Raw genomic sequence first — 27,067 nt, 5'->3', positions numbered from 1 at the left:
GGAACATACAGATATTGAGACAGGAAATCTGCTGTTGCCACTTCATGGGCTACTCTTTTCGATTAGGAGCAAGGGATCTTTTATATGCACCATCCCATAAACAGGGTAGTACATACCACAGCTTTTGATATACCAGTCGTGGTGCACTGGCTGGAACGAGAGATAGCCCAATGGGCCCACCGACGAGGATCGATCCCACACCGACCGCGCATCGAGCAAACGCTGTACCACTGGGCTACATCCTGCCCCGCCTGCCACTAAGAAAACAAAGTGTTTGACTCACCTGTAGCTGTGACAACTGGGTTAATATTCTCTTGTAAAACATGGCAGCCACATCACCTGAAATTTTCAAGTTGAAACAAACATTACACAACTACTATCAGTCAAAGAGCAACGAATATTTTACCTTCACAAATCATTGAATATTTTTTCTAACAAAATATTAGTGCTAAAAAAAGAGACCCAAAATTTTATATTATCCAATTATTATACTTCACTAGAATTTCAATTTAAAATTGTCAAAGCATGTAAAAAAAATCAATATACCATCAAGGTTTTTTTTACTGTTCTATATAAAAAAAAAAAAAAAGTAAGAATAAATGATTTTTTAAAGATGTTTTTTTCGGACTGGACAGGAATTTTATTTTTGAAATTTGCCAATTTTTTAAAAGCCAGAGTTAACCCTGGGATGTGTTTTTCTTGGATATCTGAAGACAATGTATTTATTAACTGAAAGTTACTTACCTTCTCTTGAACCGAATTCGTCCTCGAACTTGGCCTGGTTTTCAGACACTGGCAAATCAACCATTTCCACAGCCGATATGTACGCCAGAGACTCCTCTCTGTGCCACCAAGATTTGCCTGTGACAAGAAAAACAAGCATTCTGAGAGGACTACTAACACATTATATGTCCCTACCGGGCCCAACAAATCTCTTAAGTTCAAGGAAGGGCCATAACTCTTAAATTCCATTTTGACAGTTATGGCCCCTGAATAAAATGCCATGAAAGACAAACTTGATGTGGCCATAACTCTGTCAAAAATGGGTAACTCCTAATGCAAGGAAAGTCAAACTTGATCGGTTACAGTACGTGATAAAGCTACACACACAATTTCAGCTCAATATCTTCACACATTGCGAAAAAAAGTCTGCTAAACAATATTTCAATTCTCCAGACAGACAGACAGACAGACAGACAGACAGACAGAAGGATGGAGATGAAACCCACAGTCCCATCCAGGACCAGGACCAACAAAATTAATGTTTGTATGCCTTAAGTTCAAGGTCCGTAACTCTGAAAAGTTGGTATACCGTCATGGAAGTCAAATGTGATCTTTAACAGCACATGATAAATCTATAAACAATATTTCAGCTCTGTATATGGAGGCACTGTCCAAAAAAGACCGGAAAACTATGTGAGACAGACGGACGGATGGATGGACAGACGGACACCAAACCTACAGTCTCCTCCGGTTGGACAGATGACTAAAAACATGAAAAGCAAATTCTATTTATCCTATAACACATCAAAAATAAAATTTTAATTCAATATTAAGTAAATCACAGTTCTAAAGTTGCCTTAGTTAGTAAAATGACATCATCACAATTAGCACAAAATGTTACGCTGAGGTATACAAGTCTTATTGGCTTGTAAACATGACCCATTGGCAGCAAAGAAAATTAATAACAATGTTAATACATCAAAATATTAAATGGGTTTATATTGATATTGATATTATGGACAAGTTACAAGATAAGACAACATTATACACTAGGCTGAATGGCCGACTTCACTCACCTGATTTATAATGAATACAAAAGTCTTCCCCCAGAAGGACAATCTTACAGCCCAAACGATGATCCTTCTTACGTGCAAACACCAAAGAGAATATCTGTAAATAAGGGTTTTTTTTAAATAAGATCCTGCCAGTGTTTTTCACAAACAAGATCTCTCAACATAATGCAATCCAAAAGCCTACAGGGTGTATACCACCAAATCAAATCCCATAGACGACAGTACTAACATATGTGGCTAAAACTCCTACCTGCAGTGTATCAATCAGCATATACACCACGGATATAAATACTACCACCCCTCACACTTAAAGTGAATCAGAAAAAATTGGGGGTCAAACTGCTCATTTCAGAGATAACGGGTAGCATCTATGACTACTCTAGTTCTGCACAAAATTCGAGCACTTTTTTTTGTGTTTTACAGGTACCCCATACATGTTTCAAGCACAAGGCTACTTGACACATTGGTACTAGATGAAATAAAATTGCATATTTTTTTACCCAGATGAAACTATTATTTTTTACAACCAACACACTCACATTTATAACCAATCATAGGACTATCAAAAGTTGGGTGCACCTCGAACTTTAACCCAGCCAGAAGTTTTTGGTTTAGTACTACCTACATGTAATTGACAAAGCTCTCTTACACTCTTAAGCAACATCATAGCGTCATTGCAAGTCATTTTACACTGCACTGCACTGCGAGTTGTGAGAGTTTATTGTCTTACATTCCACAGCTTATTTTATCAACAAAGTCTCCCAGAATCCATTTGGATTCCCACAACTTTACAATTAACAAATCTAATACTTTGGAAGCAATTTTTCTTCTAAAGATTAAGTATCAGAATTACCAAATGTTCAACATCTAATAGCTCATGGTTAATTAATCAATCTGCTTTAAGTGTGTGTGTGTGGGGGAGGTTCTCTTTTTTTGCACAGTTCTTTACACTGTGTTGTTATTTACCTCTTGTATTTTTATATTGATGTTGATCATCACTAGTTTTGCATTCACCATAGTTTGACACCCTATAGCCGATGTATTTTTTCGTGCTGGGGTGTCGTTATACATTCATTCATTCATTCATTCATTCATTAGTGGTGTCATCATGGGCATAGGCGGGGGGGGGGGGGGGGGGGGGGGGGAGAGGGGAGGGGGTTTCGAAACAAATCTCCTGCTGAGGTCAAAGCATGTTTTTACAATGCAATTGGCTATTCAGTATTGGGCTATTCATGTAGTTGTCCAGGGAAAATGCAGACAAAAGAGTTTACTAGATTCATATTTGATCCCCCAGTGTTCATTCTAGGATGAAAAGTAAAGGGGGGTGGGGGGGGGGGGGGGGCATTCTGGAAAAATATGGCAGTAATAAAAAGTAAAAAAAAAAAACTTTACCTCACAAAGGTGTTTTTATATAATCGAATGCAAACAGAACAGGTGGTAATATTCAATTCGTTCAAACATTGAGGAAATAACTAACTGCTCAAACTAATCTGGAGGACTGATTATAATATCCATTTAAATAGAATAGCAATCCAAAGTTACCAACTCAAATACATCCTGCTCCTGCATCCTTAAAGATTCATTTATTTACCAATGGTCTACATTCAGTCTCACAGTGAACACCTTTTTTCATATTATGAAATTTACTACAAGTTATTTATTTTGGAGCCGACTGATTTCTATATTGAATAAACAAATAGACTTTTTTTTGGTATTTCCAAAACACTTTTACTTTTCTTCTTACATGAAACCAAATTGAAATTATTTACCAAAACTTTTTTGTAGGATGTGAGTGACTATAGCTGACATATTACAACAAACCTCCTGTGGCAGGCCGTACGACTGTGGAACGAGTGAGTCTGAACCACTGGGCTATGTTCCGCCCTGGATGGACTATAGATGACATATTACAACAAACCTCCTGTGGCAGGCCGTACGACTGTGGAACGAGTGAGTCTGAACCACTGGGCTATGTTCCGCCCTGGATGGACTATAGATGACATATTACAACAAACCTCCTGTGGCAGGCCGTACGACTGTGGAACGAGCGAGTCTGAACCACTGGGCTATGTTCCGCCCTGGATGGACTATAGATGACATATTACAACAAACCTCCTGTGGCAGGCCGTACGAGTGGGGAACGAGTGAGTCTGAACCACTGGGCTATGTTCCGCCCTGGATGGACTATAGATGATATACTACAACAAACCTCCTGTGGCAGGCCGTACGACTGGGGAACGAGTGAGTCTGAACCACTGGGCTATGTTCCGCCCTGGATGGACTATAGATGATATACTACAACAAACCTCCTGTGGCAGGCCGTACGACTGGGGAACGAGTGAGTCTGAACCACTGGGCTATGTTCCGCCCTGGATGGACTATAGATGACATACTACAACAAACCTCCTGTGGCAGGCCGTACGAGTGGGGAACGAGTGAGTCTGAACCACTGGGCTATGTTCCGCCCTGGATGGACTATAGATGACATATTACAACAAACCTCCTGTGGCAGGCCGTACGACTGTGGAACGAGTGAGTCTGAACCACTGGGCTATGTTCCGCCCTGGATGGACTATAGATGACATATTACAACAAACCTCCTGTGGCAGGCCGTACGACTGTGGAACGAGTGAGTCTGAACCACTGGGCTATGTTCCGCCCTGGATGGACTATAGATGACATACTACAACAAACCTCCTGTGGCAGGCCGTACGACTGTGGAACGAGTGAGTCTGAACCACTGGGCTATGTTCCGCCCTGGATGGACTATAGATGACATATTACAACAAACCTCCTGTGGCAGGCCGTACGACTGGGGAACGAGTGAGTCTGAACCACTGGGCTATGTTCCGCCCTGGATGGACTATAGATGACATACTACAACAAACCTCCTGTGGCAGGCCGTACGACTGGGGAACGAGTGAGTCTGAACCACTGGGCTATGTTCCGCCCTGGATGGACTATAGATGACATACTACAACAAACCTCCTGTGGCAGGCCGTACGACTGTGGAACGAGTGAGTCTGAACCACTGGGCTATGTTCCGCCCTGGATGGACTATAGATGACATACTACAACAAACTTCCTGTGGCAGGCCGTACGAGTGGGGAACGAGTGAGTCTGAACCACTGGGCTATGTTCCGCCCTGGATGGACTATAGATGATATACTACAACAAACCTCCTGTGGCAGGCCGTACGACTGGGGAACGAGTGAGTCTGAACCACTGGGCTATGTTCCGCCCTGGATGGACTATAGATGACATATTACAACAAACCTCCTGTGGTAGGCCATACGACTGGGGAACGAGTGAGTCTGAACCACTGGGCTATGTTCCGCCCTGGATGGACTATAGATGACATATTACAACAAACCTCCTGTGGCAGGCCGTACGAGTGGGGAAAAGTCTGAACCACTGGGCTCCACCCTGATGGACTATAGATGACATATTACAACAAACCTCCTGTGGCAGGCCGTACTGGGGAACGAGTGAGTCTGAACCACTGGGCTATGTTCCGCCCTGGATGGACTATAGATGACATACTACAACAAACCTCCTGTGGCAGGCCGTACGACTGGGGAAACGAGTGAGTCTGAACCACTGGGCTATGTTCCGCCCTGGATGGACTATAGATGACATATTACAACAAACCTCCTGTGGCAGGCCGTACGAATGGGGAATGAGTGAGTCTGAACCACTGGGCTATGTTCCGCCCTGGATGGACTATAGATGACATACTACAACAAACCTCCTGTGGCAGGCCGTACGACTGGGGAACGAGTGAGTCTGAACCACTGGGAGTTCCGCCCTGGATGGACTATAGATGACATATTACAACACCTCCTGTGGGCGTATGTTCCGCAAACCTCCTGGATGGACTATAGATGACTATAGATGACATAACAAACCTCCTGTGGCAGGCCGTACGAGTGGGGAACCAGTGAGTCTGAACCACTGGGCTATGTGAACCCCCCCTGGATGGACTATAGATGACATATTACAACAAACCTCCTGTGGCAGGCCGTACGAGTGGGGAACCAGTGAGTCTGAACCACTGGGCTATGTTCCGCCCTGGATGGACTATAGATGACATACTACAACAAACCTCCTGTGGCAGGCCGTACGAGTGGGGAACGAGTGAGTCTGAACCACTGGGCTATGTTCCGCCCTGGATGGACTATAGATGACATATTACAACAAACCTCCTGTGGCAGGCCGTACGAGTGGGGAACGAGTGAGTCTGAACCACTGGGCTATGTTCCGTCCTGGATGGACTACAGATGACATATTACAACAAACCTCCTGTGGCAGGCCGTACGAGTGGGAAACAAGTGAGTCTGAACCACTGGGCTATGTTCCGTCCTGGATGGACTATAGATGACATACTACAACAAACCTCCTGTGGCAGGCCGTACGAGTGGGGAAACGAGTGAGTCTGAACCACTGGGCTATGTTCCGCCCTGGATGGACTATAGATGAAACATTACAACAAACCTCCTGTGGCAGGCCGCACTAGTGGGGAAACGAGTCACTATAGATGAAACATTACAACAAACCTCCTGTGGCAGGCCGCACTAGTGGGGAAACGAGTCACTATAGATGACACATTACAACAAACCTCCTGTGGCAGGCCGTACGAGTGGGGAAACGAGTGAGTCTGAACCACTGGGCTATGTTCCACCCTGGATGGACTATAGATGACATATTACACAAACCACCTGTGGCAGGCCGCACGAGTGGGGAAACGAGTCACTATAGATGAAACATTACAACAAACCTCCTGTGGCAGGCCGCACTAGTGGGGAAACGAGTCACTATAGATGACACATTACAACAAACCTCCTGTGGCAGGCCGTACGAGTGGGGAAACGAGTGAGTCTGAACCACTGGGCTATGTTCCGCCCTGGATGGACTATAGATGACATATTACACAAACCACCTGTGGCAGGCCGCACGAGTGGGGAAACGAGTGACTATAGATGACACATTACAACAAACCTCCTGTGGCAGGCCGCACTAGTGGGGAAACGAGTCACTATAGATGACACATTACAACAAACCTCCTGTGGCAGGCCGTACGAGTGGGGAAACGAGTGAGTCTGAACGAGATCGACGAGTTCTTCCTCCGTCTTCAGGTTATAGGCCGATATAGTGAGGAACTAGAAACAAGAGTAAATATATACAACCATTAAATCCTGATTATTAAGTTAATTATCTAATAGAGATATGTATTATACATTATCAAAAGATATACTATCAGCCATACCTACTGTAATCTGATAAATTGAACAAATACATAATTTGTGATGTTATATTCAGGATTAATATCTTTATAATATCTCTTAATATCTTTAATATAAAAAAAAAAGATGCTTAAATATTAAAAATATACTAGTCATTTACCCGATTGAAAATAATAAGAAGCATCAGGTGCAGAAAGTGAAGAAGAAGGAAACAGAAGACAATGGGTGAAAAGTAGAAGAAAAAAAGGATGAAGAAGAAGTAGAAGTAAAGTCTGTTTTATTTAACAACACCACTAGAGTGATTTTTTTATCTTATCATCGGCTATTCAGGGATGAGAATGACAATTTGTATTTTCAGCTGAAATTAGCCGGGGTCACCCTGAAGCTATAGGTTTTTTTTATAATTGCAAGGCCTAGAACTGTAAGGGCTACGTTGATTGGTCTCAATATTTCAGACATCTCAATACCTCAGACGTCTCAATTTTAGCCAATCACAGTGGTCGTAGTAAACAGTACTAAACACATACACACAAAGCTAGTTTTGTTTCATTTTCGTACATAGTGCATCGAAATAAACATGGTGGCCGCTACATTACGATAGCAGCTGCACAACAACCTCAACTTTAACTGCAAGGCATATACCTATATTCTACCCTACCCCCAATTTTCTCAACGAATTTACACGTTTCACAGGATCGACCCTGGGGGTCCAAAATCCGCGGAAAATTCTCATCCCTGGCTATTGGACATTCTGACACTGCTTTGTAGAGGAAACCCGCTGTCGCCACATAGGCTACTCTTTTACGACAGGCAGCAAGGATCTTTTATTTGCGCTTCCCACAGGCAGGATAGCACAAACCATGGCCTTTGTTGAATCAGTTATAGATCACTGGTCGGTACAAGTGGTTTACACCTACCCACTGAGCCTTGCAGAGCACTCACTCAGGGTTTGGAGTTGGTATCTGGATTAAAAATCTCATTCCTCGACTGGGATCCGAACCCAGTACCTACCAGCCTATAGACCGATGGCCTAACCACGACGCCACCGAGGCCGGTAAAAAAAGTAGAGGAACAAGGAGGAGAAAATGATGATGATGAAGAAAAGGAGAAGAAGAAAGAAAAAAGAACAACAACAACATATGTAAGACAAATTGGGATACAGTCATTCTTTTGAACTACATTACAACTGACCTCTGACCCATTTACTTGGACAGTCTGTAGTATGTCCATGTCATCGTATGTTACAATCTGTGCAGCTGAACTCTGAAAAAAACCCACACATCAATATCAGTATCTTTTGTGACACATCAATATCAACGTTTCATTTGTGAATCGTTATACACATCTATAGCATCACTTTATTCCCGAAACATATATCAAGAGCATCGTTTTTTTTTTACACGTATCATTATCATGACATAGTTATTTTGTATGGGTGAAAAGAGAGGGACAGACAATGAAGGGAGATAGTTTGAGACAGAGGGGGGGGAGAGAGAGAGAGAAAAAGAGAGAGAGAGAGAGAGACAGAGAGAGAGAGAGAGAGGAGAGAGAGATGGAGAGAGAGATGGAGAGAGAGAGAGAGAGAGAGAGAGAGAGAGAGAGAGAGAGAGAGAGAGAGAGAGAGAGAGAGAGAGAGAGAGATGGAGAGATGGAGAGAGTGAGAGCATACAGACATACAGTATAGTACCCATACGTCAGCACCTTGTTTCTGCCTAGCCAAGGTATTAAAATAACCATCTGCTCGACACTAAACGACCTGAGCTAAAATTTGCTTAGGTGTTGTTAAAAAGACATTACTATCATTTCCTGGGCCATGAGTACTACACTGACTGGTTTATACCTCGGGCAGGTCTCTGAGCACTTTGATGTTTGACTCTGATATCTGTAAGACGGCCACGTGGTCCCTGGCAACGCGGAACACAGCCTCCAACAGCGGTTCCAGCGTGTTCGATCTCGGTAGTCCTTGCTGAAGACTCGAGTCCGTCGTTGGCTTCAAACCAAGACTCTGAAAGGAAGAAAATGTTTTTGCATTTAATCTTTGTATCACTGGGTTAATAGTGTTATGCTGTTAAGTGGATGTTTTCATACTGGCCTTGTTATAGATACTAGGATTTATACAGGCCGAGAACCAATGTAACTACCCGAGGACATATAACTGAAAAACTATGAAAACACCTCTTTAATGACATTTTTACTGGTAAATGAAATGAAAACACTTATTTAATGACATTTTTACTGGTAATTCTTACACACCCGTGTAGAAGACGACCACCACTGTGTATCAAAATCATATACAACGTATGTTGGAGATCGTTTCTGAGAGGTCATGACCCAGTTTAGTGTTATTGTAGGGAGATGTAAAGTGACGTCATTGGAATACTGACATCATTCAACTTCAAAATTAGCGGAATTATTACAATGCTTCACCACATTAAAATGCTCGCTTTTCATTTTCTGAGTGGTTGGCAAATGTTTTAGAGTGGTCTAGTTTTTAAGGAAAACTGATCTGTTAATACAGTTGTGATTTGGTTATGATGTGGTTTGTATGCTTAAAGTCAAGTATCCATATGCCATGACCCAGTTAGGCTACGTTCTGTAACAACATAATTTAGTTCATTATATTGTTTATATTTTTATTGTTTCGAGGTATGTAAGAAATAGAATACTACATTTGTGTTCGTTTGATACCATTTATCTTACAACTCGTTGTTTAAACACGTATCCAACGAGCTTTCGCTCATTAGATACATTTATAAACATGTAAGATAAATGGTATGAAATGGAAACTCATGTATTATTCTCTATTTATAAATTAGGTTTTGTTGTCATCCAGATAATATTACAGCTTTTTAATGTGGATTGCCACTCTACTTGACAAAGTGTTATTTTAAATGGGAACAAAATAGTAATTTTATACAACTTTCCCTGATAGTTGTTGATTAATTAATGTATTCTAGTGGTGTTGTTAATCAGTTAATGTCAATCAGAAGAAAATGCAGGGCTAGCTCTGACACTTGACATATTCGCAATTGGCGACATTTAAAACCAATTGGCAAATTTTATATTAATTTGGCAAAATAATTTTATGAAATAATTTATATTTTATTCGAAAATAATTGTGTTTCTGCAATTTGTAAAGGTTAATAGATAATTGGTGAAATTGTCTGCTCACTTAGAGCTAGCCCTGAAAAGGAACAAAGGAAGGAAGGAAGGAAATAAATGTTTTATTTAACAACGCACTCAACACATTTTATTTACGGTTATATGGCGTCGTATATATGGTTAAGGACCACAGATATTGAGAGAGGAGACCCGCTGTCGGCACTCTTTTCAATTAGCAGCAAGGGATCTTTTATATGCACCATCCCATAGCCAGGATATCAAATACCACGGCCGTTGACATATCAATCGTGGTGCACTGGCTGGAACAAGAAATTGTCCAATGGGCCCATTGATGGGGATCGATCCAAACCAACCGCATGTCAAGCGAGCGCTTTACCACTGGGCTACGCCTCACCCCTCCCTGAAATGGATGAACTATGGATAATCAACGTCAGTGCTGTAATTGTAAGGTTGTAAACGACTGTGAAGAGTGTTTGGTGAACAGACCTGTAGGGGTGTTGAAGCAAACAATTTGTCCTCTCGCAGTTGGAGGAGCTGGAATCTCAATGATGCGTCTTCATAACAGAGAAAGTGAGACTGGCCCAAAATCAGACAGCTGTAACAAAACAAAGCAGTCCAGTTAACATTACACGTAAAACAGCAGCAGCAGCAATATTTGAATTTAGGTAAAAGTCTGAGTTGTTTAAGAACACTACTAGAGCACAATGATGTTATTAATCATCGGTTACTAGATGTAAAAAATTGGATCATTCTGACATATAGTCTTAAAGAAAACCCACTACATTTGTCCATTAGTAGCAAGGGATTCTTTTATATGCACCATCCCACAGACAGGATAGCACATACCATGGACTTTGATATACCAGTTGTGTGGCACTGGTTGGGACTGGGAAAATTGCAGTCACATAATGGGTCCACCGAGGGTGTTCGATCCTATGATGAAAGCACCTCAGGTGAATTTGAATTTAGAGTAATAAAACAAATCTTTATTGCAATATGCAACTCAACAACACAGCTTCTAGAATTTTTATAAAAATCCACGGGATCCATGGGATCAATGATTTTAAAAATCGACTAGCCACAATTAAACATTCACTAGCTCTATTTTACTTTAATTAAATACATTTTTACCAATAGTAATACTCGTATGTCACCTAAAGAGGGAGATAGAGTTTAAAAAACCTTAGATATAGGGGTGGGGGTTAGGATATTCATATTTACAAAATAGTGTTAAATGTAGCAATTAACAACTTTTTTTCACTAGCCGTCAGGCTTGGCAATATTAGTTATTTACTAGCCCAACATTGAATATCACTAGACATTGGAGTGGGGCTACCATAATTTAGAAGCCCTGCCCAACAATTTAAACTTCAGTGACAAAACCATTCAAACATTGAAGTGTCTCTTTATTAGAACAATAGAATCACTATGAACGTATCTTTCCAGAAATTAAAATAAAAGAATCATAAATTGTATTTAGAAAACATAAAATAAACGAGAAAAAAGAAAACTTGAAGAGAGAAAAGGGAAAAGAGAATGATGGGATACTGATATCTTAAAGGGACATTCCTGAGTTTGTTGCATTGTAAGATGTTCCGGACTTATAAAATACTTCTATGATTAAACTTACATATTAAATATATTTTTTTGTTTAGAATATCAGTGTCTGTATATTCAATGTGTTTCTGGTCATCTTAATATTTGTAAGAAGCCCAAACTGGATTGTCTTCAAATAATTTCGTACGTATGAAAAAATTATATTTTTGGAAATAAAATGAAATTTAACCTAGTACAAATATTAGAACGATCAGAAACACGTTTAATATACAGCCACTAATATTTTATGCAGAAAAATATATTTGATATGTAATTACAATTGTTAAAAAATTCTTTGTTAGTCGATAACATCTTAAAAAGTGCAGCAATTTCAAGAATGTCCCTTTAATGGGAACAGAAGGAAAATATTAGGGTTTTCTATTTTCAAATAGCTGAGATAAAAAAAAGGGTTTAATTCTTTATATACGGATTTATTTATCGGAAGTGATATTTTTAAAAACTATTTATTAATGTTAATATGTTGGGGATTGACCAACAGGCAATGTCCATAGTAAGGTCTCACCCTACACTTTACAAACAGGGGTGGGAATTGGTGAACTGTAAAAAATAAAAAGAGGAAATTTAGAGGGGTTTCGGAAATTCTTGAAATCCTAGGTTAAAATCTATGCCATCTGACACATTTTGGAGGAAAGGACTATTAAAATGCAAGGAAATGAAATGTTCCATGAGAGGAAAAAAGCTGATCCGACGAGAATTCCCACCCCATACAAAACATTTTTTTTTACAAAACAAAGATTCCACCAGAGTAACGGCAATCTTTATTTTCTAATTACCTTGTTTTTTCTGTGATCCACATCGCAGGAACCAAGTACTCTGTCACCTTCTTTCCTTCGTGGTCGACCTTAACGACTGTGACCTTGGATCCCGGTGAGACTCCTACCAAGAGCACGTCGTGGTCACGGTTTACCATGAACCAGTGGGCCACCGTATCACTGAAATATTACACAGGGAACATTATGTTCAGTATCACGGCACAATTTGCTACACATGTTTCATAAATCGCTACACAATATCAAAACATTAAACTAGTTGCTAAGGTCTAAAAAATATATATGCATTTCCAGTTTCCCGACCTACCCTAATTTTATGTAGTGACCATGAACTTTTTTTAATAAAAAAAAAAAAATTTAAAAATAATTAAAAAAAAAAAAAATTCTTTAAATCATAATCCTTGATTTTTTGTAATAAGCAAACAAGATTCAGAACACCATGACCAATTACGGTTTCTTGGTTTCATTCGATTTAAAAAAAATAAAAAATTCCTACCTACCTACCCTACTGTAATGAAACCTGAAACACATTTTTATAGGCCTAATCAATTTTCAATTCATTAGAAATGTCGCTAATCAAAATTTTAAAAATAAAATATTCCTTTTCATCCCAATCTAAAAGAATATTTCATTAAAAAAAAAAAAAAAAAAAAAAAAAAAAAAAAAAAAAAAATAAAAATAAAAATAATAAAAAAAAAAATAAATAAAAAAAATAAAAAATAATAATAAATTTTTATGCAATACTAATTCAGCAATATGAAACATTTAAAGAAGCCACATCTTATAATTTTATAAAAGAAATTTGAGATGTAAAATTCTAAATTAATTTATTAGTGCAATGAAAATGAAATAATTTAACTGTTTAGTTTTTTTTAAACATACACTGAGATGAACATCCACAGGTACAACTACAGACCGTGATGTGAAAAAAAGGTTGAGGGTAGTGATTAATTGTTCTTATAACTAAGGAACGAACGAAATGTTTTATTTAACGACACACTCAACACATTTTATTTACGGTTATATGGAGTCAGACATATGGTTAAGGACCATACAGATATTGAGAGAGGAAATCCGCTGTCGCCACTTCATGGGTTACTCTTTTCGATTATCAGTAAGGGATCTTTTATACGCACCATCCCACAGACAGGATACTACATACCACAGCCTTTGTTACACCAGATGTGGAGCACTGGCTGGAACTTAGGATTAAAGGGGAGCCATTTAAAATATTGAGCATCAATATTTAAACCTTCTTAACCAATTTTTTTTTTTAATTCACATGGTAAGGGGAGCTAAAAATTACTCTCCTTGAACTAAGTTTTAGGCGAGTGATGGGAAGTGAGAGTGACAGCTCACCGTAAACAGCGAGGTCTACAACTATAATCACATTTTACCGATTTAGACTTACAGTTTGTGCAGTGTTTCTGCCCAAAAGAAATTTTTGGGTATGGCGCAATGGAATTGAATGCAACCAGTCAACATGGGGTATGGGATGGCCTCCCCCAGAACGAAAATAGGTTAAGTTCAAGGTTAGGGTTAAGAAAATCATAGGGTAATGATAAGAGTAATTAATTTTGTCAAAAAGTTAACTTTAACAAATAAAATCTGCAAAAGTATTTGGGTATGGCACCATACCCGTTTTACCCTGTGGCAAAAACCCTGCAATAATCGTGAGAAATGGAATTGACCACAAAAATGTAATGAGGAGCTGAATGAAGTGTTTTTAAAAACTTTGTTTTGTTTAATGACACCACTAGAGCACATTGATTTCTTAATCATCGGCAATCGGATGTCAAACATTTGGCAATTCTGACATTGTCTTAGAAAGGAAACCTGCTACATTAATTTCATTAGTAGCAAGGGATATTTTGAAGTGACACAAGATTTTTTTTAGTGAAAACTGTAATGCCTCTTACCTGTGAAGTAAATCAACGTCCCACAACCTTTTGCCATCGTTTGACTGCAGAGCATACAAGCCGTGAGCTGTTGCAACAATTACTTTTTCCGCTGCAAAAGAACAAAACTGTCATTTTTAAACAAAAAAGGTCACTTTTTCTTATTTTTGGTGAAGTGGGGTGTCCTTTGCATTCCCACATATAGGCAGCAAAAGTTAAAAGTTTGTTTTCTTTAACAACACCACTAGAGCACATTGACTTATTAATCATCGGCTATTGGGTGTCAAACATTTGATAATTCTGACATGTGTCTTAGAGAGGAAGCCTGCTACATGTTTCCATTAGTGGCAACTGCCAAGGGATCTTTTATATGCACCATCCCACAGACAGGATAGCATATACCACAACCTTTGATATACCAGTCATAGTGCACTGGATGGAATGAAAAATACATGTAGCCCAATGAGTCCACCGACGGGGATCGATCCCAGACTGACAACACATCAGGCAAGTTGTTTATCACTGGGCTACATCCCGCCCACACAAAGGACAGCAAATACTACCATTTTATTGATATACAGTGAAACCCATCTAAACCGGACACCCTTGGGACCAAGACAGATGTCCGGTGTTAAGAGGGATCCAGTTTAGAGAGGTTAAGTTCTGTCCTGGTTTTCAGAAACGTCCGGTTTTGAGGAGATTCCAGTTTACAGAGGGTCCGGTCTTGAGATATTTCACTGTATACCAGTTGGAATAACAAAAGCCCAAGGGGTCTGTCCATTAAGGAACTTGATCTCATCTGATACTGACTCATACAGAAGTGTAACTTACCTTTGTTTTTCCCGACAAGAACCGCAGACGGTCTGAAACAGAAACAACAAAATGTTAAATGCATGAGTGGCCGTTAGATACCATTTATCTCATTACAAGTTGTTTTAAAATATATCTAACGAGCGAAAGCCAGTTTGATACGTTTTTAAACAACGAGTTGTGAGATAAATGGTATCTAACAGACACGAATGTATTATTCTATTTCTTACAAATCCTCAACAACTCTTAATGTTAAGACTTCTGAAAACCAACTTGGTACTGAGGTGAGACTATAACATAACCTCCCACATCATGTTAAAACCTACTTGGTACTGAGGTGAGACTATAACATAACCTCCCACATCATGTTAAAACCTACTTGGTACTGAGGTGAGACTATAACATAACCTCCCACATCATGTTAAAACCTACTTGGTACTGAGGTGAGACTAACATAACCTTCCACATCATGTTAAAACCTACTTGGTACTGAGGTGAGACTATAACATAACATCCCACATCATGTTAAAACCTACTTGGTACTGAGGTGAGACTATAACATAACCTCCCACATCATGTTAAAACCTACTTGGTACTGAGGTGAGACTATAACATAACCTCCCACATCATGTTAAAACCTACTTGGTACTGAGGTGAGACTATAACAACCTCCCACATCATGTTAAAACCTACTTGGTACTGAGGTGAGACTATAACATAACCTCTCACATGTTGGTACTGAGGTGAGACTAACATAACCTCCCACATCATGTTAAAACCTACTTGGTACTGAGGTGAGACTATAACATAACCTCCCACATCATGTTAAAACCTTATTGGTACTAAGATGAGCTATAACATAACCTCCCACATCATTTTAAAACCGTCTTGGTACTGAGATGAGCCTACATAACCTCCCACATCATGTTAAAACCTACTTGGTACTGAGGTGAGACTGTAACATGACTTCCCACATCATGTTACCGCTGCCCGAATACCAGCCTCGAACCAGGGAACCTCCTGAGTGTACGCTGAACAGAACTGAAAAACACACATCATAAAATATGAAACAAAATTTGAGTACAAAAGTGACTAAAAACAGAATACCTAGGACATTTTCAAATTAACATATTTGAGTATTAAAAATTGGCATAATTTGACAATAAAATGTGCAAAATTAGCTCCAAAACGGGAATATTTATTGTGTTATTGGCTTACCCCCTTATACGTCAATCCCACCTGCCCCCCCAAAAAATCTTATAAAATAAAATTATTATGAAAAACAAAATGACTTATAGGTGAAGATACACAGTACAGTAACCCAATCAATTGCCTCGAAATTAAAATTTCTTATCTTCTGAAGCTTGCGACTTTTAATTTCCGAATGTTCAACAATTTACCACATATCTAATTGGCAGGCCTCTGAGAATGGAATATTTGAGTAAACAATTTACGGGTTACTCAAAAACAAATTCAATAATCCATTTCGTTTTTACGTAACCCGTCATGACCATGTAAAAGATGTCATAAATTCAAATCGCGAAACAAAAATGGGTTACGCAAAACTTTACTTAAGCGAGCGAGGCGCGAACTCAACTATAGCTCTCGTAATTTTCAGATACCTGAATGATAAATTTGCGTACGTGACAAGTGAAAAGAACAACAGTTCACGTGAAATATTTTGATTTTCAAGCAATCACTCTGGCACCGAGCCAAGGCCCAACCACAAACAATGTTTTAGAAGTAGGGTGGGTGAACACAATGTTTTAGAAGTAGGGTGGGTGAACACAATGTTTTAGAAGTAGGGTGGGTGAACACAATGTTTTAGAAGTAGGGTGGGTGAACACAAAGTTTTAGAAGTAGGGTGGGTGAACACAATGTTTTCGAAGTAGGGTGGGTGAACACAATGTTTTAGAAGTAGGGTGGGTGAACACAAAGTTTTAGAAGTAGGGTGGGTGAACACAATGTTTTCGAAGTAGGGTGGGTGAACACAATGTTTTCGAAGTAGGGTGGGTGAACACAATGTTTTCGAAGTAGGGTGGGTGAACACAATGTTTTCGAAGTAGGGTGGGTGAACACAATGTTTTCGAAGTAGGGTGGGTGAACACAATGTTTTAGAGTAGGGTGGGTGAACACAATGTTTTCGAAGTAGGGTGGGTGAACACAATGTTTTAGAAGTAGGGTGGGTGAACACAATGTTTTAGAAGTAGGGTGGGTGAACACAATGTTTTAGAAGTAGGGTGGGTGAACACAATGTTTTAGAGTAGGGTGGGTGAACACAATGTTTTCGAAGTAGGGTGGGTGAACACAATGTTTTCGAAGTAGGGTGGGTGAACACAATGTTTTAGAAGTAGGGTGGGTGAACACAAAGTTTTAGAAGTAGGGTGGGTGAACACAATGTTTTCGAAGTAGGGTGGGTGAACACAATGTTTTCGAAGTAGGGTGGGTGAACACAATGTTTTAGAAGTAGGGTGGGTGAACACAATGTTTTCGAAGTAGGGTGGGTGAACACAATGTTTTAGAAGTAGGGTGGGTGAACACAAAGTTTTAGAAGTAGGGTGGGTGAACACAATGTTTTAGAAGTAGGGTGGGTGAACACAAAGTTTTAGAAGTAGGGTGGGTGAACACAAAGTTTTAGAAGTAGGGTGGGTGAACACAATGTTTTAGAAGTAGGGTGGGTGAACACAATGTTTTAGAAGTAGGGTGGGTGAACACAATGTTTTAGAAGTAGGGCTAGCTCTGGGTTAACACAAAGTTTCTCCAAATTATCTATTAAACTTCAAAAATGGCAGAAAATCAGTTATTTTATAATAAAATATAGTAAAACTATTTCGCCAACTAAAAATAAAATTCGCCAGTTGTTTTCAAAATTTGCAATTTGCAAATCTGGCAACTGCCAGAGCTAACCCTGAGAAGAATAGTCAAAACAGGACTAGATCTGGCACTAGCCAAATTCACCAATTGCGAATTTTGAAAGTAGTTGGCAAATTTTATTTTAATTTGGCGAAATAATTTCAGGTAAAAATTGACATTTTTTAGAAAGTAACTGGCGATTTCTGCAATTTTTCAAGTTTTATAGACAGTTTGGAGCTAGCCCTGGTTAAAAGTTTTATGTTGAAGAGAAACTTACGGTTGCCTTGGTGCAGCAGACAATCGACTCTCCCCCGGACCGACTGCTCAAACACTTTCCTCCACACTGAAACAACGAAAAACAAACGTGTCAATTACATCTTCATCAAATGGGGGCGGGACATAGCCCAGTGGTAAAGCACTCGCGTTGAGAGCATCGTTAAATACAACATTTCTTTCTTTCTTTCTTCATCAAATGAAACGTGTAAGAGAGAAAAACAGTATTTATTTAATGAAATCTCAAAAGGACCTTAATACATGTTCATAGTTATTTCAACACTTGATGATAAAAAAAAAGAGAGAAAGAAAGAGAGAGAGAGAGAGAGAGCTAATTTATGTTGTTTAATGTTTAACCATTAGTGCACATTGATTTATCAATCACAGGGCTACTGGAAGTCAAACATTTGGTAATTTTGACATGTATAGTCTTGGAGAAGAAACCCGCTACATTTGTCCATTAGTAGCAAGGGATCTTTAACATGCACTGTCGCACACAGGATAACACATACTATGTCCTTTGATATACCAGTCATTAGAATGACAAATGGCACCAACAGGGATCCAGGGCTTCTAGATTATGATAGCCCCACTCCCATGGCTAGTGATATTCAATGTTGGGCTGGTACAGAACTACTATCGCCATGCCCAATGGCTAGTGAAAAACAAGTTGTGAAATGCTTCATTTCAGTTTATTTTGTAAATATGAATATCCTGCCCCTGCCCCCTCCCCCATCCCCCAATTTTTGTGTTTTTAAGATCTAGCTCCCTCTTTAGGTGACATTATTACTATAAGTAAAAATCGTATTAACTTCATGTAAAGTAGGGCTGGTGAATTTTTAATCGTGGCTAGTAAATTTAAAAAATCACTGATCCCATGGCTAGTGGATTTTATATAAAATTTTAGAAGCCCTGGCATCGATCCTAGACCGACCGTGCATCAAGCAAGCACTTTCAGGCATCAAAATAAGTCGAGAACGGTTGTTCGGGCTACCGGGAGGTTACCACATGTAAGAAATAAGTCGAGAACGGTTGTTCGGGCTACCGGGAGGTTACCACATGTAAGAAATAAGTCGAGAACGGTTGCTCGGGCTACCGGGAGGTTACCACATGTAAGAAATAAGTCGAGAACGGTTGCTCGGGCTACCGGGAGGTTACCACATGTAAGAAATAAGTCGAGAACGGTTGCTCGGGCTACCGGGAGGTTACCACATGTAAGAAATAAGTCGAGAACGGTTGCTCGGGCTACCGGGAGGTTACCACATGTAAGAAATAAGTCGAGAACGGTTGCTCGGGCTACCGGGAGGTTACCACATGTAAGAAATAAGTCGAGAACGGTTGCTCGGGCTACCGGGAGGTTACCACATGTAAGAAATAAGTCGAGAACGGTTGCTCGGGCTACCGGGAGGTTACCACATGTAAGAAATAAGTCGAGAACGGTTGCTCAGGCTACCGGGAGGTTACCACATGTAAGAAATAAGTCGAGAACGGTTGCTCAGGCTACCGGGAGGTTACCACATGTAAGAAAAGTTGAGAACAGTGTTTCGTTCCCGAAAAAAAATTCAACATAACGGTAGTTTCGTTTCCCGACATAAACCAGGCAATGCATTCCGGACTTCCGCGAATCATTTTCTCGTAAGGAATTGCATCAATGTTCGCGTGCACTTATGCAACTGCAAGCAATTACAGGGGACAATATTTCAAAATATTAGGTAACCGGAAGTCAGTTCACGTGAGTTTTACTTAGGTAACCAATTGTTCGGTTATGTGAATATAGTTCTCGTAACCGATGAGTTAGGCCTACATAATCCTAAAACACTTAACTACGGTTCTGTGCTACATTGGAGGTTGAAATGTATTTAAAAACAATTGATTTTCACTTTCATTACTGATATAGTGTTTTCCCTAGCTTGTTTTAGCATGGTGCAGCACCATGCCTCAATAGTCTAGCACCATCTTGCCTTAATCAGCACCATGCCTCAATAGTCTAGCACCATCTTGCCTTAATCAGCACCATGCCTCAATAGTCTAGCACCATCTTGCCTTAATCAGCACCATGCCTCAATAGTCTAGCACCATCTTGCCTTAATCAGCACCATGCTGTCCTGAGATTAAACAAGCCTTTTTCAGTAATTAATTCTAAAATTGCCTTTATAAAACACCAAAAAAGGTATTATTAATCAATAAAATATGCATTTTATATCTTTTGCTAATCATTTATTAAAGCAAGCACATAAATTACATTAATGTTTATTTCAATTAATTTTTGTGTATTTTTAATGAAAAACAAGTGCCCCGAAAATGGTGAAAATGCCCCAAAAGTGTTTGGTCTACCATGCCTTGACTAATTTCTAGGGAAATGACTACTGATATAAAAAATTATGATAGTTTTAATTTTATAATGTAATTGTTCACCACACAAACCGATTGGCGGTTCTTGTGATTTTAAAGTTGCGTAACAGACACGCGAACAGAACAACGGTTCTCGTGAAATATTTTGCCCTGAATTATACTACAATAATCATCTGGCACACATGTAAGGGTGTTAAAAGTAGTAGTAACAGGAATTCAATTCTAACTTTCATATAGTTGTGGTAACCCATAGGTTACCAGGCTATATTTTGTGGTAACCTGTAAATGGGTTATCAAACACAATGCTTATTTCGATGCCTGCACTTTACCACGTAAAAGGTCTTTAATGCATACTGTTATTCTGACAATTGATCAAGTAAAGAGCAACAGAAGAAGCCCGCTGCTGCTACATCTAGGCCACTCATAGTAAGAAAGCAGGGGGTCTTTTATATTCACTTGCCCAGACAGGACAGTACACATGTATACGGTTTGGTGTTCTAGTCATTGCAATCCTATTGGCACTGAGTGTGGGGGGGAATCAAGTCCATCAAGGGCAATAAGTCAAGGTTCAACAAATCCACTAGCCCTCGCTTCCACCAACTGATTTTTGGTCTGAGCTAGTGAAAATCAGGGCTTTTACTTTTAGGAACAACTGCCGAATTTTATTCTAATTTGGAAGAAAAATTACATACATGTAATACTTGGTATTTTATTGGAAAAATGTTGTTTTGTTGTGGATTTTTAATATAGATAATTTTGGGAAATATTTTGCTCACCAAGAGCAACTCTTGGAAATTATCAACTTTATTACTATACATAGGACACTAGCTAAAGCTTCTACGAGGGTGAGTGACTTTCTTTTTAAACATTTGTCAAACACTAATCAATTCTGTGACCCATGGCACGTCAGGTGAGATCTCTACGACCGAATTACGTTACCCACTGACCCCGGAACTGATGACACGTTATGCAAGGCAAATTACCCAAGCTGCCATTGTGTGCGTGAATAGACGCAATGACGTGTTTGTCCGTGGCCACTAGAAATCGTTTTCCACTGTACGCAGCCGACTGATCCCAGTGAAGATGTTCAACTCGTCCAACATACGACTGCTTCCTGAAATGAACAAAATAAAATTGTCTGGCACCTGCTTATTGCACAATGAAACTTACATACATAGAGATTATTACAGGGTTGAAAATTAGCAGTCGCCCGGTCGCCCATGGTGACCTTTATTGGCTAAGGGCAACTAAGAATTTTACAAAGGTAGTCCGTTTGGCGACCATCAATTTTATTATCGTTGTTAGTATCGTTTTAAGTTTAAGCGATCTGCATGAAATAAGAACAGATCAGATCTAAAGTGACACCAAAACTTACATGATGACATAACTGTCCAAATATTACTGATCGTACTAAACAATAAGCATGTTTTTATTCTTTGTAATATGACACATCCTATATTTTGGTAAAATGTTGTTGTTTTTTTTGCTGTTCACAGATTTATTTTTCTTTCGATATTTATTTTATTACAATATCCAAATTAAATGCACATGTGTGTGTACTTAGTCTATAGGAGGACAGCCACTCCAGAGGAAATCCTTTACTGGAAATGTTACCCCCCCTCCCCCCCCCCCCTTGCATCGCCATGAAGTTTATTTCATCTCTCTTTTATCGCTACGAGGACTGCCACTCTAGACTAGTTTATATACCACAGCACGTGCAGCTCTAGATACCTTTATTCTATTTGTACTGCATTATTTATTTGTTTTACTTCAGAGACAATGCAAGTCAAACTGCATACCTTGGCTGTTTTAGCATTTTGTCTCGACCCGTATATTAAAAATGATATTTAATATGTATAATTTAATAATAATTTGTAAAGAAACATTTTTATTTATACTGGACTTCTTTTTTCAAAAAGTGTTATTTGAGTTATTATAGGGTGTATACTATCAAATCAAATCCCATAGACGACAATAGTAACATATGTGGCTAAAACTCCTACCTGCAACGTATCAATCGACATAAATGCCACGGATATAAATACTACCACCCCTCACCCTTAAAGTGAATCAGAAAAAAATGGGAGTCAAGTTGCTCATTTCTGAGATAACGGGTAGCATCTATGACTACCCTAATTCTGCACACAGTTTGAGTACTTTTTTTTACAGGTACCCCATACATGTTTCAAGCATAAGACTACTTGACACAGTGGTTACTAGATGAAATAAAATTGCATACATTTTTTTGCCCAGATGAATCTTTTTTTTTTTACAACCAACACACTCACATTTAATCACAAATCACAGGATTTCTCTATCAAAAGTTGGGTGCACCTCGAACTTTGACCCAGCCGGAAGTTATTTGGTTTAGTACTACCTATACTGATAACATACATTTTTCAAAAAAGTGTCCAGCTATGTGTGTTTGTGACAACCAGGTTCTTGTTTCTACAGCGCAACCTAATATAATGTACACTTCATAAGGCATATATATATATATTGCATACAGTTTTGTACAAATGCAATATGTCATATTAAACAACGAAATGTTTTAAAATAAACCTCCTGAAGATATTTACTGTCAGTTGGGTGTGTACTCAGGTTTATATGGAGAGACAAAAAGATAGTCAGAGTACCTCTACCCCTTTAACAAATTCCATTAAAACACATGCACTTGACTGACACCTAGATTATGAAGACCTAACAGAAACTTAATAACATGCTTTTAAGTTTATATTCATGAATTTTAACTTTACTCATTATGAAGTTACATGCCAATTCATCGGTTTCCGTTTGAAGCAAACGGACTATATACGATGAGCACATGGTTATTATTCAACAAAGAACATTTTATTTTTGAATTTGGCTGTGCAGTTAAATTGGAATGTGATAACTGGAGGGCTAGTTGAATTTGAGAAGGGCCTGTAAGATTTTTCTTCAACTGGCCCTGCTGGAGACCAAGGTTTTCATGTTAATTTTCAACTGTTATTATATGAGCTTGTGTGTCGTACCGATTTTGCAAAACAAGTGTCAGGATTTTTGTATTGCACAAGCGAGAACGAGGGTAATACATGAATCATGACACAAGTTCTGTAAACTCAGTACGACTCACACGCGAGTATAATAATTTCTTTATTATCCATATTATTATTGTTGTTTTCTTTATGAACACATGTTCAACAAGACCCACTCAAAATGTTTCAGCCACAACTAGAAGGAGACAACGAAATGACGTCATACGACTCATAGTTCAAATGCAGTCTGAGCTAGGACTGGAGAAGCAACGTCATGTTATGTTGTTGCTTTCCACAATTACGTCATTACACTTGTTATTACATGTGTGCTTCGTATGATTATTATTAACTCGGTTATGTTGAACCATGTGGATAATAAATGTAACTATTATATAGATTATTACACGAGCCTGTGTGACATACTGATTTCACGAAACGACTCTTGATTTTTGTATTGCCCGAGCGATAGCGAGTGTAATACATGTACATGAATCCTCATACAAGTTTTGTAAAAATCAGTATGACTCTGTAGTCTCTGTGAGTGTAATAATTATTTTATTATCTATATTATTAAAAAAAAATGTTTATGAATAACAAAGAACGTCTTCAATTGTTTCATCCACAACTAGATGGAGACGACAAAATGACGTCATATTTCACATGCACAGTTGTAGGAGGAAGGGACGGACTAGTTGTGCAAAATAACTATGCCTATGGTAAGAATTGACAAGCAATCCATTATATCAATCCAAAACATGTCCATCTTACTCTTGAATACTTGGGCTAAGATATCAAATTATCCCCATACACCCAGTAAAAGTGACAAATGGAGAAATGCAGTCTGAAGTAGCTTCTATATATAGTCTTATAATCCCACAGGGAACACCTTTTTTCATACTATGGAATAAAGTTACTACAAGTTATTTACGTCTGAGCCAACTAATTTGTAAATTGGACATACAAATTGTATATTTTTGTTATTTTTAAAAATGTTTTGCTTTTCTTCTTATGTCAAACCAAACTGAAATTATTTACAAAAAACCATGTTTACATAATGATTGGACGGACTAACTTCTAAGCTTGTCTGGCAGTAGCCCGAGTACTCTGACTGTAAGAGAGCTAGACGGACATTTGGACATAAACACGCTCTCATTACAGTCAGAGACCAACCTATGTCTTTTTTTGGCAATTCCTGACTACCAAACGGTAGGCAACGAGTCCCGCTCTAATACCACAACAATCCTATGTTTGACGTCAAATACCTTTACATCAATCATTTTCGAGTTAAGTGATACAAAAAAATCCACATATTAATCACTAATACACTTACTACAGAAAGAAACCCGACAGCACCCACATTCAGCTACGCTTCGTGACACTCCGTCGCAACAATTGCAAAGCTCGGCGATCTATTTCGAGACTGGGCGATTCCGCCTTGTGCAGCAGTTACAGGGGTCATCTCATAAGAGGAGGCAGTACGTAGCACATACTTTTGCCGTACCCTGTCGATAACACCCCAAATGTATCCTTCAAATTCAAAATGGAATCAATAATGTGTAATTGTTTTGGTTTAATGACGTAATGAAATTCAAATTCATCCAAAACGGCATTAGCCAACTCTTCCATGTTGTAACTTCGCTTGATATGAGATGGCCCCTGTAACTGCTGCACAAGGCGGAATCGCCCAGTGCGTGATCACGTGGTCTACGTCTCGAAATAGATCGCCGAGCTTTGCAATTGTTGCGACGGAGTGTCACGAAGCGTAGCTGAATGTGGGTGCTGTCGGGTTTCTTTCTGTAGTAAGTGTATTAGTTATTAATATGTGGATTTTTTTGTATCACTTAACTCGAAAATTATTGATGTAAAGGTATTTGACGTCAAACATAGGATTGTTATGGTATTAGAGCGGGACTCGTTGCCTACCGTTTGGTAGTCAGGAATTGCCAAAAAAAGACATAGGTTGGTCTCTGACTGTAATGAGAGCGTGTTTATGTCCAAATGTCCGTCTAGCTCTCTTTACAGTCAGAGTACTCGGGCTAGTCTGGCAGATACACTGAGATAGGCTTATAGTTATAAAATATTAAAAAACCAAAGCTTCAAATTCTCTGGTATCGATATATAAATTACATACGTATGTGTAGAATTGATTTTACACATACCAATCAAACTTCCCTGCTTGATCTTCGTAAGTTGCACAAATTTGCAATATCAGATGTGCAAAACACACCACATATAACCACGTTGCCGCCATTGCTATTGGCTTAGCCAGTGGTATTCGATTCATTATTCGGAACATCCAGAACGTGCTCAGTCGTGAAAATGTAAGCGTCTCATTCGATCGATATTCATAACATCGGCATTTAAATAAGTATGACGCACTTAAAAATTTAATGTCCTTCCTTAGTGGCACCTGGAAGGTCAACCAGTCGTTTTGTTGGTTTTGGGGTTGGGGTTTTTTGTGGGGGTGTTTTTTTGGTTCTCGACGTAGTCATTCAGTGTAATGTGTAGCCTAAAAAGCCAGTACGGTAAAAGAGATTGCTATTTTTCGTTCCAGCCAGTGCACCACGACTGACATATCAAAGACCGTGGTATGTACTACCCTGCCTGTGTGGTGGTGCATAAAAAGATCCATCGCTGCTAGTCGAAAAAAAACCCAGATTGATAGTCGGACACGATCTGTCCAGAGTCGGACAACTTTGAAGTTGTATTCCTTGGGTTTTACAATGCCATAGGCATTAAAGAAAAAATAAATTATAAAGATTGAACTTCTGCAATTTGTTATTCGTTTCAACCTTAAATTATTGCAGTTCTTACATTTAACTCTAGAAGAACAGGAACGACGGAGCATGGTGGGGGTTCGGGGGCTGGGTGGCTTTAGCCCCCCCCCCCCCCCCTCCCCCAATAATTCTGAATAGAAAATATTATTGGTAGTAATTCTTAAGGCAGATATGAATTTTAGTGAGGCGGGATTTAGCTCGGTCGGGCGAGTGCTCGCTTGAGGTGCTTGCGTCGCAGGATCGAACCACCTCGGTGGATCCATTCAGCCGATTGGGTCTTTTCTAGTTTCAACCAGTGCACCACAACTGGAAAAAGACCGTGGTATGTGCTTTAATTCATGTCTGTGGGAAAGTGCATATAAAAGATCCCTTACTGCATTAGAAAAAAATATAACGGGTTTCCTCTTATGACCACAGAATTACAAAATGTTTGACATCCAACAACCGATGATTAATTAATCAATGTGCTCCAGTGGTGTCGTTAAACAAAACAAACTTCTTTCTTTTTAGAGGAATTTTACTTGTAGAATATAGCATCAAT

General features: G+C 39.1%; 1 protein-coding gene across 1 annotated transcript in view; it reads right to left on the bottom strand.

Moving 5' to 3' along the window:
* Positions 1-26,005, bottom strand: part of LOC121390760 (ER membrane protein complex subunit 1-like) — a 43,953-nt gene extending 17,948 nt beyond the window's left edge. The window contains exons 1-14 of the mRNA XM_041522667.1: positions 25,909-26,005; positions 21,719-21,849; positions 18,388-18,453; positions 16,196-16,298; positions 15,279-15,310; positions 14,469-14,559; positions 12,553-12,711; positions 10,649-10,757; positions 8,880-9,044; positions 8,231-8,302; positions 6,857-6,955; positions 1,800-1,893; positions 745-861; positions 284-339 (exon numbers count right to left, since the gene is read on the bottom strand). Coding sequence (XP_041378601.1) covers positions 284-339; positions 745-861; positions 1,800-1,893; positions 6,857-6,955; positions 8,231-8,302; positions 8,880-9,044; positions 10,649-10,757; positions 12,553-12,711; positions 14,469-14,559; positions 15,279-15,310; positions 16,196-16,298; positions 18,388-18,453; positions 21,719-21,849; positions 25,909-26,000 — 1,386 coding nt within the window. The 5' untranslated portion in view covers positions 26,001-26,005. The remainder of the gene's footprint in view (positions 1-283; positions 340-744; positions 862-1,799; positions 1,894-6,856; positions 6,956-8,230; positions 8,303-8,879; positions 9,045-10,648; positions 10,758-12,552; positions 12,712-14,468; positions 14,560-15,278; positions 15,311-16,195; positions 16,299-18,387; positions 18,454-21,718; positions 21,850-25,908) is intronic.
* Positions 26,006-27,067: the final 1,062 nt, after the last annotated feature.

This window comes from Gigantopelta aegis, chromosome 15 (assembly GCF_016097555.1).
Source record: "Gigantopelta aegis isolate Gae_Host chromosome 15, Gae_host_genome, whole genome shotgun sequence".
Classification (NCBI taxonomy): domain Eukaryota; kingdom Metazoa; phylum Mollusca; class Gastropoda; order Neomphalida; family Peltospiridae; genus Gigantopelta; species Gigantopelta aegis.
The sequence above is the reverse complement of the archived record's forward strand: the minus strand, read 5'-3'. Positions and strand labels throughout refer to the sequence as shown.